General features: G+C 39.4%; 1 protein-coding gene across 2 annotated transcripts; it reads right to left on the bottom strand.

Moving 5' to 3' along the window:
• Window positions 1-595: 595 nt before the first annotated feature.
• On the bottom strand, window positions 596-12,482 carry LOC136716013 (EF-hand calcium-binding domain-containing protein 6). Of its 2 annotated transcripts, none has more exons than XM_066693485.1 (18): window positions 12,110-12,482; window positions 11,789-11,901; window positions 9,535-9,635; window positions 9,294-9,371; window positions 8,712-8,885; window positions 7,567-7,695; window positions 6,894-7,045; window positions 6,210-6,355; window positions 5,555-5,751; window positions 4,470-4,577; window positions 4,142-4,207; window positions 3,828-3,938; window positions 3,473-3,590; window positions 3,242-3,366; window positions 2,874-3,117; window positions 2,615-2,784; window positions 2,163-2,325; window positions 596-1,149 (listed from the first exon to the last, which is right to left on the bottom strand). In XM_066693485.1, the coding sequence occupies exons 1-18, from the start codon at window positions 12,399-12,401 to the stop codon at window positions 925-927; spliced, it is 2,712 nt and encodes a 903-aa protein (XP_066549582.1). In that variant the 5' UTR covers window positions 12,402-12,482; the 3' UTR covers window positions 596-924. The 2 variants fall into 2 exon arrangements, with proteins under 2 accessions (XP_066549582.1, XP_066549583.1); XM_066693486.1 differs by having other exon boundaries at window positions 597-1,149; window positions 11,789-11,883; window positions 12,110-12,481.
• Window positions 12,483-13,040: the final 558 nt, after the last annotated feature.

Raw genomic sequence — 13,040 nt, 5'->3', positions numbered from 1 at the left:
TAGTAGAAATAACATTGTGTTCAAAGCCGTAACTGCTTGTCTCTCTGTTCTTTGAAGTAAATGGTGGAACTGAGTCCCTGCTATTGTTCCACTTATCACCTCGCAATTCCCAAGGTAGGCCTGTACTATAAGCAGTTTTGCCCCCTGTGGAATTGAAATCAACTGCATGTAATATTTCTCTTACTTTTTCTCATTCTGTTGTTCTCTCGTGATGCTTCAGATTAAAATAAGAATTTGTGCAGATGGTGGGGAGAGGGGAAGAGTGGAGCCCCTGTGTGAGAAACCTGGCATTTATAGTCAGGTAATGTCAGGTGGATCACCTTTCACAAAAGGGCCTGTGCAGACCCAGGTAATGAACAGGCCACAGCATTATCCTACAAGCATTGCGGTGATGGCTACACAAATAAATGCACGGACAGAGGGGGAACCAACGCTAAAGGAGCCACACAATCAGTAATATATTTGTGGTCTAGGCACAAAACACTCACAATTGCATTTCAAGGGGTTTTCTCATTAACAAGATGTACAGTACTCAAGAACTGTGATTAAGATCATGTTGGACTGGCATTTTTCTTAATATATTTATTATTTTCCACTGCAAAGCCCTATGATGAAAGCAGACCAATATCAATGGAGATACATGGCTCTGAAAACCTGTGTGTTTTCACAGTGGAAAAACATCACAAGTTGGGATGTCACAGAGTTAGGATAATCAGCAGAATAGTAGTTTAGATTTTGTTTCATTTCTTGAAAAAAACAATTTGGCAATTAGCATTACTAAACAAAAAATGCATTAACGACTGAAAGCGCTACTTTCCTGCAAAAGGAAAGGTTTTTGATGATCTACCTATGATTTATGATCGTAACTGTTTGAGGTACATGATGTCTTTTGTGGCTGTGGTTTCTTAGGTGAAAGGCACCATTTTAGTGGCAACTGTTCTTCACGGTCTCATCAATGAACTTTGCATAGTTGAGTTTCCCGGTCATATTTTTATCAAAATGGGACATGAGGCGATATATTTCCTCCTCGTCCAGCACAGCATTGCAGAGTTTCAGCACGGATCTGAATTCAGGCAGCAAGAGGTATCCGGAGCCACTGTTGTCAAGCTTCTTACAGGCTCTTTGCAGGGACTTCCAGTCTCCAGCCAGCTATAAAACACAAACATGCTCATATATTTTAAGACTAAGCAATATTAATAATAATTATAATTATAATAATGTTCTGTCATGTATAAATAAGCTACACCTTTCAGAGGACACAGTAGTATGACTGTTATTTAACATATAGATCTACTTATCATATGTAGGATAATCTGTATCTGTAAATTTCTGATTTCAAAATCATTTGTAAAATGCTCATATGGTTGTTTTAAAGTCCATTATTATTTCAATTCCATTAAGTTCCATTACAATTTTTCTCAGCAAATAAAGAGGTTACCAGTAATGACTTTGTGTGTAATGTTGGTCTGTTAATAGTCTTTAGAGTAATTAACTCATTCTCCATTATGTGTCGATTGTAATAGATTAACTTAACTTTTTACAAGGTGTTTGCTCTAGTTAGACATTTGCTTCACTTATTCAAACTATAAATAATCTCCAAATATATTACAAAACTTTAAGTGGAGGAACAAATAAATAAATCTTGTTTTTTACAGTTCTCTGACAGAGGCCAAATGCTAGGCTGAAACATCAGCCTTTTTAAAATGCAATACATAAAGTATATATTTGTATTGACTGAGAGAGTGTGCTTTTGATTTGAAATGGCTCTACACCTCCAAAAGTCTTCATCGACTGCACTTTGCCCCTGAGCAAAAAGCTTTCAAACTTACCTTGTTAGTTTACTAGCACAGAAAACGTGACATTAGATTTTGGCAAGCAGAGACGTATTTTCCAGGGGAAGGGAACTAAATTCGACCACATTTGGCTTCAGAAGGAAAGTATTATTGATTCAGAAGTTAGATAGAGCAACAAACACACAGATTTGAAGTCAGACATGGGAGATATGTCTCCAGACACAGCACCTCTCTTAACCATGAATATTTGCTAATCAAATAAGGTCTGCTTACAAAACAAAGCATTTGGAGTGTTTTGCTGAAACCTACAGTTATGTAATCTGTTTTCCCAAGAACAAATTAAGACAAATTATTACTGTGGTGATGTACCTTCCGGCGCAGCTGCTCCGTGATGCCGTTTAAACCCTTCAGGGTGGTCTCACTGTAAACTGGGAGATGGGTCTCTGGCCTCTGGGTTACAGCTTTGGAGGGAGAAACTTTGAAGTCTTGTTTTTGCTCTTCAAATGGATGAAGAAAATCTACATATGAAGTCCTTTAAAGAAAAAGAGAAACAAAGAGTAACATGAAACCCATCCCAAAACAGATTATCATGCTTCATGGTGGTATAGAATGAAGAAATTACATATTTCCTTTCATACAATTGTTAATCCTACATAAATGTATATACAATGGAACTGATGAAAAGTAAAAGGTATCCTGTTAATTAACATTATTCAGTTGTTTTGTTTTTCTCATTAGCATCGAAAGTTAATTCACTTCTTAATTAAACATGCTTCATTGCACAGTGCACGGATAGTCAATTTGAAATAAAGCCCTCACACCTGTTTCCCCTACAGCTGAACTTCGAGGCAATAGCTTTGCATTGGGTGGCCGTTAACTCTCGGCAAAGGTCAGTCAGTACATCTTGAAATTCCTCTTGAGTAACAGTTCCTGAACCGTCTGGGTCTAGTTCCTGGAACTGCGTCCGAAGATCATCAAGCAGAAGCTGAACCTGCAACAAACCCATCAAAAAACACATCTGAGCCCAGCCTTTGATTCCTCGTGGCCTACCTGGTATGTCACTCACGGAACAGAGAGTACCTGTGCACAAAGATGATCCATAGTTATCTCTGTGTCTGAGTTTAGTTTCCGGGATCTGATCAGGAAGTCACTGTCCCCTTTCAATGGAGGCACTCTTTTGGAATTTTGGAAGCAGGCCGAGGACCGCGAGAAAACAAAATGGCGGACGAAGTGAAGGAAGTCTAGTGTGTCATCTTGGTTCCTTATCAGAGTCTTCCAGAGCTGCCCAACTTCTGCCCTGGAGATGGGAGGATGCACTGGAAATCTGCAGAATTCAAGCATTTGACACTTGCCAATTGTTATCATTCATTTATATCACATACTCTATAACAATTACTGTGTTTGAGATATTGAAGCTTTTGCATATTTCGTCACATTAGAGCAGGTACCGTTTCAGGAGCTGATACAGGGTGTCTTGGGAAAGCCGTCCTGTGTTCATCTCGTCAAGGTCATTGAAGGCTTTCTCGACTTCTTCATAGTTGTCTTTCACAAGGTCCTTAATTTTCTTAGTCAGCTGTTAAAGATTGTGCATGAAATAGGAAATTATACTTAATATATGAGTGTAATTAACATCACCCTAAACACCCTCAATGAAGAATACACTTGTAAGTGGCTGACACCTGGAGATTGGTTCTTGTTCCCTCTGTGAAGCTCTTTCTCTGGTCAGTATTGTGGGGTTTCCTGCTAAAATGGGTCACAACCGTTCTTCCATCATCTAAGACACTGCTCACATCTCTACTGTGAATCATTCCAAAAGGAAGGGGGAAAATAAGAGATTCATTATGTTTATAATCCATGTAGAAATGGAATCAATGCAGCGAATAGGTGGTCAGTTAAAGCTTTGAAAAGTCTTCACTCGTCACTATCTATTTACTGTTGTTATTGTAATTGCCGTTCTTTCCATATTTAAATTTGTTTATTATTATTGAACGATCACTTTTGATAGTTGTTCATTTTTATTATGGAAGTTCTTACCTCATGTTGAAAATGTTCAGGAATTCCAAGTATCTTATGTTTCCATGTTTGTCAAGAGGTGCTTTCTCCAGCAAACATTCAAATTCTTCACCTGTCATTTTCATGGAAAATCTTTGGACAGGAGGAGATGACACGTAGTAGTCAGAGTAATGGTATTAACAGCAGTCAAAGGAATAGTCCTAGGTCATTTCCCTTGTCCTTTCCAGTCCACCTGGATTATGTGTTTAGAAAACTCCAGTAAATGCTGAATAAATGTAGCTTTATTCTAAATCTAAGTAAGAAATTCATAAAATGATGCAGTTCCATCACAGTACCTCCTCTCGATAGCTGATCTAAATTGCTGTTGGTTCACGGTGTCCAGTTTTCCTGTGTCCATTTTGCTGAGGGGATAGAAATATAAATTGGAAAAAGATTTTGAGAAGATTTCAGATACTATATTTATAGTTTATACACAACAAAGGTCCAGTATTATAATTAACAAAACTGCTCATTTTCTACTGTTTGATTGAGCTCCATATAAAACATTATTTTAAATGATTTATATATACATATGTATTCATGTATCAGGCATTTTAACATAACACATTCTAATGCCACTCATTCCCTCCTTCAGGTACAGCTGAGACTCAAGAAAACTCTTACTGAAATTCATGCAGCAGGGAAAGGAAGTCTGTCTGCAGCATGTTTAAGAGCTTTGCCTCCAGAGCAGAAAGTGTAGAATAATCACTCAGGCTCCTCACATGGTTAAACCTGAATAAAACAACAGCATTTTTGTACACAGTCTTCCTTGTGGGAGTAAGTGTGTGGGTGTGTGTATGAGTGTTTGTGTGGAGGGGGTACTGTAATGTTTACCAGTTTTGCACTTTTGTTCCCCTTGTAAGAGATATTGTGATTTTTTGTGGAACGTTTTGCTTCAGTTGCCATAAAAAGATTGGAAAAGACATATTTATTACTGTGCTAGAGATTAAAGTGCAGCCTAAAAGTGATGTTTTATTTGGGAAGGCGGGGGGATTGCAGTAAACCAACTGATGACACTTGATGAAAGTCAGAGGGATAATTACACCATCACAGGCACATTTCTAAGCAAAATAAAGCATAATAATTATAATTAAGATAATACTTTACTTCTTAAAGACATACACATTCAAGTTCATCAGTGCTGCATCATTTGCATATTCCAGAGCCACCGTTTGTGCTTGCTTAGATATTTTGTCTTTGTGTTGTGTTAGACTTTTACCAGTAGATGGCAGCAGTACAGCACATATTATGGCTTACTCTGAATAAAATCTTATATGTTCTTTATTTTCCCCCCAGGATTTGTTTACTCCTTTGTTTTAGCCTTCAATCGCAGAATTGGAACCGAAGACTCCCACTCCAGAATTGATAGTCATTCTTTAAAAAATAAAAAATAAAATGTAGTGGTTCATTCGTTTATGGTCTAACCCTGGGCTGACCAGATCTCAGACACATTATGTTCTCATGTTTTTCCCAGTTGTGATCTTAATTACTAATTTAAAAAGAGAAAGAAAAAACGTAAATGGTGAAAATTAGCATTCTTCCAAATTGATTATCTAGGGAAAATTTGAAGAAAACATATTAAAAAAACTAAATAAGATTGTTGCACAAAGGACATTAACTCATTGTAGCCAATACACTAGTTACAAGAATAGCTACTATATTTCATCCTACTGGCCTTCAGGACTGGGTTTGGACAGCCCTGGTCTAACCTGTGATGTGGATGAGCAAGGACCCTGCCCATCATTCCCCTGTCAGTTCTGTCCTGGTACTGAAGCAGAAAGTCCTCGTAGTTGACATCAGGGGAGGTGTCGTCCAGGCCGCAGCGTGCCAGGAAGAGGCTGAGCTGGTCCTGCTTCAAGTGAAGATGGAACCTCCCCAAAACCTGCAAGAAGTCTTCTCTGGATACCTGCTCAAATACAGGGTTAAATCTGTATAACCCTAACCATTTTGACGAGAGTCCACATTTGCAATACTCTGAATATAAACACTGCACTTCTCAGAACATTGAAATAAGCTTTCATTAGAAGTTCCCATAGTTCCCATAGTTCCCATAGTTTTACCCCGCATACCCTTTGTTTTCCCATGGTTTTGCATAGTTTATATCATGATGTACTTTATCTCTCCGTGCTTTCTCATTATTTCACTTTGCTTTCCAAGGCTTTACTGTGTTTGTACCACAGTTTTGTACAGTAGTCTTTTATAAGGGAAGACAGCTGTGCAGGCTGATAAATAAACAATGCCAGACACCATGTTGAAAGACAAAAGAACAACTCAGAAAGGAATACAAAATAATTAAAACAATCTTTAGATCCTTAGACTACTCATGTTCAAAGGAGAACTAGGCCGGCAGAGGCACCAGAATACCTTTCTGGAGTTCTTTGGATCAAAGCGCCGAAACTCGACCATCATGTCCTTGTATCCCTCGGTGAATTTCTCCTTAAGCCACTTCTCCACATGCAGTGAAAGATCTCTCTCCTGCTGGGATTTTGAAGGCCTTTCACCTGCAAGTTCTGTATTATGAGATAGATGAAGTGTGTTTGATGTTCTTTTTTTTAATCAAACGTTTAACATCCTCCTTTGGAGCAAAGCTTTGTTTGATAAGAACTTGACTCTGTGTTATTCCCTCACTTACTAACCAAGCAGTTCTATATGTTTCCAGGGAAGGAATTTTAGTGTAGATTTGTTGTCCTCACAGAACCACACGTTCTGCGCCTGTGATGGCTCAAAACATGAATCCAACCATCTGAAAACTTGACAGAGTTAATATTCAGATTCTGAATATCCAAAAAGAGATAACAATGTAGGGGCAACTGAAAAAGACAGCTTCGGGTCAAGGTCAGTCTTGATTTCCTGCCGAGTTCCTCACAGTAAGCACAGTACGCTAACAAAAACTGACAACAGGCAACTAATTCATGTAAATATTTAATGCACATTTTCTGCTAGCACTGGCTTTGGCAAATACATAATGTTAAAATGAACTACTTAATTCTAATTGAATGGTCAGACTGAATGGGCTGGCGGTTCCCCCAGAGGAGACGTATCTCTTACTTGGCCCGTCCCGAGGCAGGGAAGCACTGGACATCCTGCTGAGAGATGAGAGCAGACGACTCCTCCGTTCCTTAGCAGGACTTGGGGCTTCAGACCCTAGAGTCTTCATTAGACTCTCTACAGTGATGGCAATCCCTCCTTCTTTGTGATACCTTAATCAAGAAGGATGGGTAATGTTAAGAGACTAGATAGATAGATAGATAGATAGATAGATAGATAGATAGATAGACAGATAGATAGATGGTTGGCTTGGTAGATAGATGTTTCAAAAGAGTTGGTTTGAACGAACCAGATACATGATGTTTCCTCCACTGGGATAATGTGATGAATTTGCAAAGCATATGATAGGAGACATACCATTTGTCCCCTGAAAGGGCTTTTCAATCTTGAATAATAAACTGAGCTGTCACCATTTCATCTGTCAGCACACAGATGCTGAATGAAATGGATAGGAAACTAAACTAAATGTTTTTAGATATCCTTATGTGGCGGTGTACCAATATTATTAAGACGATTAAATAAATAATCATCGTCATAATATCCCACAGATGCTGGACTTATATTTGCAACTATGGCTTTCAGTGTTGACGTGAATTTTAAAACTGTTATATGACGTCTTTGTGTTGAAATGCACAATAGAAAATGGGTGCAAACGAAACGTGAACTGATCTACCTTTTCCAGAGTTTGTCAAATTCCTCATTGCATGTTTGTATCCCCAGCTGACACAGAACTCTTCTCAAGTCTGATGGCTGTAGTGGAGCTTCCTCCTTCTCATCAAATAAACTGCGCATTTCAAATGGCCTGGGGATGTAAAAGCACAATTACTACCATTGCCTTATTTCGCACTGTTAAACTTACATGATAAATAGACTGCTACAAGGGAGAAGCAAACTGACTTAAAATAATCTTGACACACTTCGAAGAATTATGCATTAGCCGCTCTTGAGAAAGCAGGCACACATCACGTACATATCAAAATTGCTCCTGAATGCCATGGCAATGCTTCTATTCACAGAGGTATAATTGTAGGAGCTTGTCCACCAAATACAAAATTAAGCTCATGCGGAGTATCCAAGATATTTGTATGCTTTCTGTTAGGCAGCCAAAAAGCTTCCTGCACAAAAGAGCATTTCGTTATGCTTCCTGTGAGTGCCACCTCATCGAAGCATGGAACGTGCTACGCAGTTAATGACTTCAGTTCTGTAAAACACACGCACTACCTCCTTAAGGAGAAGGAAGCAAGTTGAAAAGGAAAGAAGAAGGAAATGTATATCTGGCCTGTGCTTTGATTCAGTTTGAACTAGTTGTGCCATTATTAAGTGCATGGGAAAGCAAGGTCAAACACTGCCACACGCATGGGCTGGAATGAAAAATGGACTGCACTGCTGGCAGAATATTCAGAGGGAATACTTAATAATTATGTAATTACTCATTTAGCAGACATTTTTACCCAACGCTGCTGAAAATATTAGGGAGGGCACAACTGCTGATGAAGAGTGACTTACAATAAGTCCTTGGTTTTATATCTCATCCAAAATACAAAACATAAGGAGGCCAAGAAACCTTATCTGGGTAATACATAGAGCTGGGCCTTAACTGACAAACCATCTGCTAGCAAGCCATTTGTCATAACCGCTCACTTCTCTATGTAGCGTGAGATCAAGGTTCTTCTCTGTGTACAGGAAAGCAACCACACCTTAATAGTAATATATATATAGACCTCCTGCAAAGTATAAAACGTCTATTTTACTTATCTTGTATTGTTCTGTAGAAACTCAATAGCCTGTTATACAAAGACAGATGGTGAATTCCAGTACCTTTCCTTGGCTAATTTCCTGAGTGCTAAATGAGCTTGGATTGCGTTTTTCTTTTTAGTGTCCTGCGTTCTTTTTATCGGAGCATTCCTTTCAACCTCGTTTCCACTCTGCCGTTTTCCTACGCAGCGACAGAAGTTGTCAAAGGGGACGGTGCTTTTCTCTGCCAAGTTTAATCTAAAACAAACAAGAATAAACATGACATCATACTACATACAACATGTGTTCTGTAAGCATGGATTTATAGGGTGGATTCACTGCAAAGAGATGTATTCAAAAACGTCTGGGTGAATCATTTATCTTCCTTTCTTTGTATCAACATTTGGTGGACTTCGGGGCATTGTCATTTTATATTTATTTTATTGCTTGGCAGACGCCCTTATCGAGGTTGAATTACAGTTTACACAATCATTACAAAAGTGCAGTAACCCACTTCCCTGGTACCCAGAGCAAAATGTAAACCCCAAGGCCATTTTCTTAAAAGACATTCTAGTATAATCTTTTTACAAAATACATTTCTGTTATTTATGCTTCAGAAGGTAATTTACACTTTTGAAATGTAGAGGTGTCCCATCTACAACTTACCTGCCTAAAAGAGAAGAGAATTCTTTTCTACTGATAAATCTCCCCAAAAACTTTGTCAGGATAACAAGAAGGACATCCCTGAAATAAAACAACACAAACAGATGGAATAAGAATTTCAGTCAATGCATTTTTGTATTCAATCATTCAGCTGAACTAAAATGCTTGAAAGGAATATGCACAGCTACAGAAAACAACATCATCAACAACAACAATAATAATAATTTATTAAAAACTGAAATACCTGGATACATTTCCTTTGCCTGTTGGATCATTAGACATGAACAGTCTTTTTAAAGTGTAAAATCCACCTGATTTGATCTTATCACTGAGAAGGAGTTCCAGCTTCAGAGAAAAACACAATACATGAATAGACAATTCTGAAAGAAATGCATGAGACAGAACTTTTAAAATATTCAGGGTGTTAAATTGAATGTGCTAATTCTGCCATTCTTCCTGGCATCTGTTCCTTTTCGTCTGATACATTGCACAAGAGATTTTAATTTATTTTGCAGATACACTCAAATCAGGCACAGCAGCTCTGATATCAGCAAAAACAGAGATAAGACTGAATTAGTTCTGATGATAAAAGTATTTTCAGTGAGGGCATTGCCACATAAATGTAGAAATAATGCAAGACTGTTATCAGCATTGTCAAAGATAAGAAAAAATAAACAAATGTATTTAATAATTCTAATCCCCAGCTTTCTGTGATTAGTGATTTCTCCCAGTGCATTGACCACTGTGCAAAGGTTATAGAAGGAGGTTTTATTCACATAGGAAATTTCACCGAGAGCTTTTGTAATTATGACTTATAAAGGACGCACAACCCCTATCTACAGTGGGGGAAAAAAGTATTTGCCCACTGACAAAGAAATGATCAGTCTATAATTTTAATGGTAGGTGTATTTTAGCCGTGAGAGACAGAATAACAACAAAAAAATCCAGAAAAACGCATTTCAAAAAAGTTATGAATTGATTTGCATGTTAATGAGGGAAATAATTATTTGACCCCTTCGACTTAGTACTTGGTGGCAAAACCCTTGTTGGCAATCACAGAGGTCAGACGTTTCTTGTAGATGGCCACCAGGTTTGCACACATCTCAGGAGGGATTTTGTCCCACTCCTCTTTGCAGATCCTCTCCAAGTCATTAAGGTTTCGAGACTGACGTTTGGCAACTCGAACCTTCAGCTCCCTCCACAGATTTTCTATGGGATTAAGGTCTGGAGACTGGCTAGGCCACTCCAGGACCTTAATGTGCTTCTTCTTGAGCCACTCCTTTGTTGCCTTGGCTGTGTGTTTTGGGTCATTGTCATCCTGGAATACCCATCCACGACCCATTTTCAATGCCCTGGCTGAGGGAAGGAGGTTCTCACCCAAGATTTGACGGTACATGGCCCCGTCCATCGTCCCTTTGATGCGGTGCAGTTGTCCTGTCCCCTTAGCAGAAAAACACCCCCAAAGCATAATGTTTCCACCTCCATGTTTGACGGTGGGGATGGTGTTCTTGGGGTCATTCCTCCTCCTCCAAACACGGAGAGTTGAGTTGATGCCAAAGAGCTCGATTTTGGTCTCATCTGACCACAACACTTTCACCCAGTTCTCCTCTGAATCATTCAGATGTTCTTTGGCAAACTTCAGACGGGCCTGTACATGTGCTTTCTTGAGCAGGGGGACCTTGCGGGTGCTGCAGGATTTCAGTCCTTCACGGCGTAGTGTGTTACCAATTGTTTTCTTGGTGACTATGGTCCCAGCTGCCTTGAGATCATTAACAAGATCCTCCCGTGTAGTTCTGGGCTGATTCCTCACCGTTCTCATGATCATTGAAACTCCACAAGGTGAGATCTTGCATGGAGCCCCAGACCGAGGGAGACTGACAGTTATTTTGTGTTTTTTCCATTTGCGAATAATCGCACCAACCGTTGTCACCTTCTCACCAAGCTGCTTGGCGATGGTCTTGTAGCCCATTCCAGCCTTGTGTAGGTCTACAATCTTGTCCCCGACATCCTTGGACAGCTCTTTGGTCTTGGCCATGGTGGAGAGTTTGGAATCAGATTGATTGATTGCTTCTTTGGACAGGTGTCTTTTATACAGTTAACGAGCTGAGATTAGGAGCTCTCCCTTTAAGAGAGTGCTCCTAATCTCAGCTCATTACCTGTATAAAAGACACCTGGGAGCCAGAAATCTTGCTGATTGATAGGGGATCAAATACTTATTTCCCTCATTAACATGCAAATCAATTTATAACTTTTTTGAAATGCGTTTTTCTGGATTTTGTTGTTGTTATTCTGTCTCTCACTGTTAAAATACACCTACCATTAAAATTATAGACTGATCATTTCTTTGTCAGTGGGCAAACGTACAAAATCAGCAGGGGATCAAATACTTTTTTCCCTCACTGTACTGAACGCAGTGAAGGCCATTCACATAGCATAGAACAAACTATAAACAAAGGTGACACTCAGGTAAACAGATGGCATTGTTGCCCAGCTCTTACCTCCTCAATCTGCAGCTGAGTGTGGGTTGCAGGCCGGCAAGAGGTAAGACTTCCACCTTGTGTCACACTTCCACCATCCGACCATTTTCTGTCACCTAAGTATAGGAGGGCTCCTTAAAATATAGGGCATGCATACCTCAATGCAGCAGGAAAGATACTAAACCTAGCCCCCTGTACTGCTAATACACAACTTTACACTGCATAAACTAGTATTCAATGCTAGTCTCATAGACTTTCTGTATCCTCCAAACTCAGTTAGAGCTGTGTTTCATTTCTCCTTATTACCACTAAAGAGATAATTGGACACAGGAGGAGACTCACCCAAATTTATCCACTGATCCACCTTTTTCCAGCTGTCCAGCTTCTTAAATTTATATTTTTTCACGATGTCCTCCAGCAAGGGGTGACACTCCTTTTCCACCCTAATTCTTCTCTGTGTTCGGTCCCAGCAGGCAGACTGCACATCCCTGCGTCCTGTGGCACCCTGAGTGGCAAAGCCATCCACGGAGAAAGAGTCGGGATCCCCAAGTCTTGCCAGGGGGTGCTGTATCTCAGGGAGTTTGGATAGGATCCCTGTATGCGAGACTGGTCTTTTCATGACCGCAAGAGCCATTTCGCCGGGTCTCTGCAGAAAGGAATTAAGAAAAGAATGAAGGGAGGAAGGAAAGGAAGGGGGGAGATACAGATTCTTGTTGGAGTGGAGAAAGTGTACAAACAACTTTGGGTTGCTAATGGTGACCGTTCCCTCTTCTCTTGCTGGAAGACAAAGGCACTGCAGGGGACCAGCCGGGATAAAGCAACAGCACAATTGTATACAGATTGTGGGTATCATTTTACAAGCATGTGGTTTTAAGTCATGTTACAATTAAAGGAAGTACATTTTGTACATGCAGGCTGTTTAAAATAATATTACTGCTACTACTACTACTACTACTACAAATTATAATAATGCTATTGTGTCTTGTTCGCATTTTTGATTCTTCTCCTGGAACAGTACACAACACAATTTAACACCGAAAAGAAAACGATTCACCCTTATTGTTTATTGTCATGTAATTCGGTGTCTATGTTCGGTACTCTGAATTCAGAAATTAGAAAAAAAACTTGATTATTATTATGATTTATTATAAGAACATAAGAAAGTTTACAGACGAGAGGAGGCCATTCGACCAATCGTGCTCATTTGGTGTCCATTAATAACTAAGTGATCCAGGGTTATATACTGAGAATATGAGATTTGCTCCCTGAAAAG

The sequence above is a fragment of the Amia ocellicauda genome, chromosome 20 (genome assembly GCF_036373705.1).
Source record: "Amia ocellicauda isolate fAmiCal2 chromosome 20, fAmiCal2.hap1, whole genome shotgun sequence".
Classification (NCBI taxonomy): Eukaryota; Metazoa; Chordata; class Actinopteri; order Amiiformes; family Amiidae; genus Amia; species Amia ocellicauda.
Note: the sequence above shows the minus strand (reverse complement) of the source record. Positions and strands in the feature narration are given on the sequence as shown.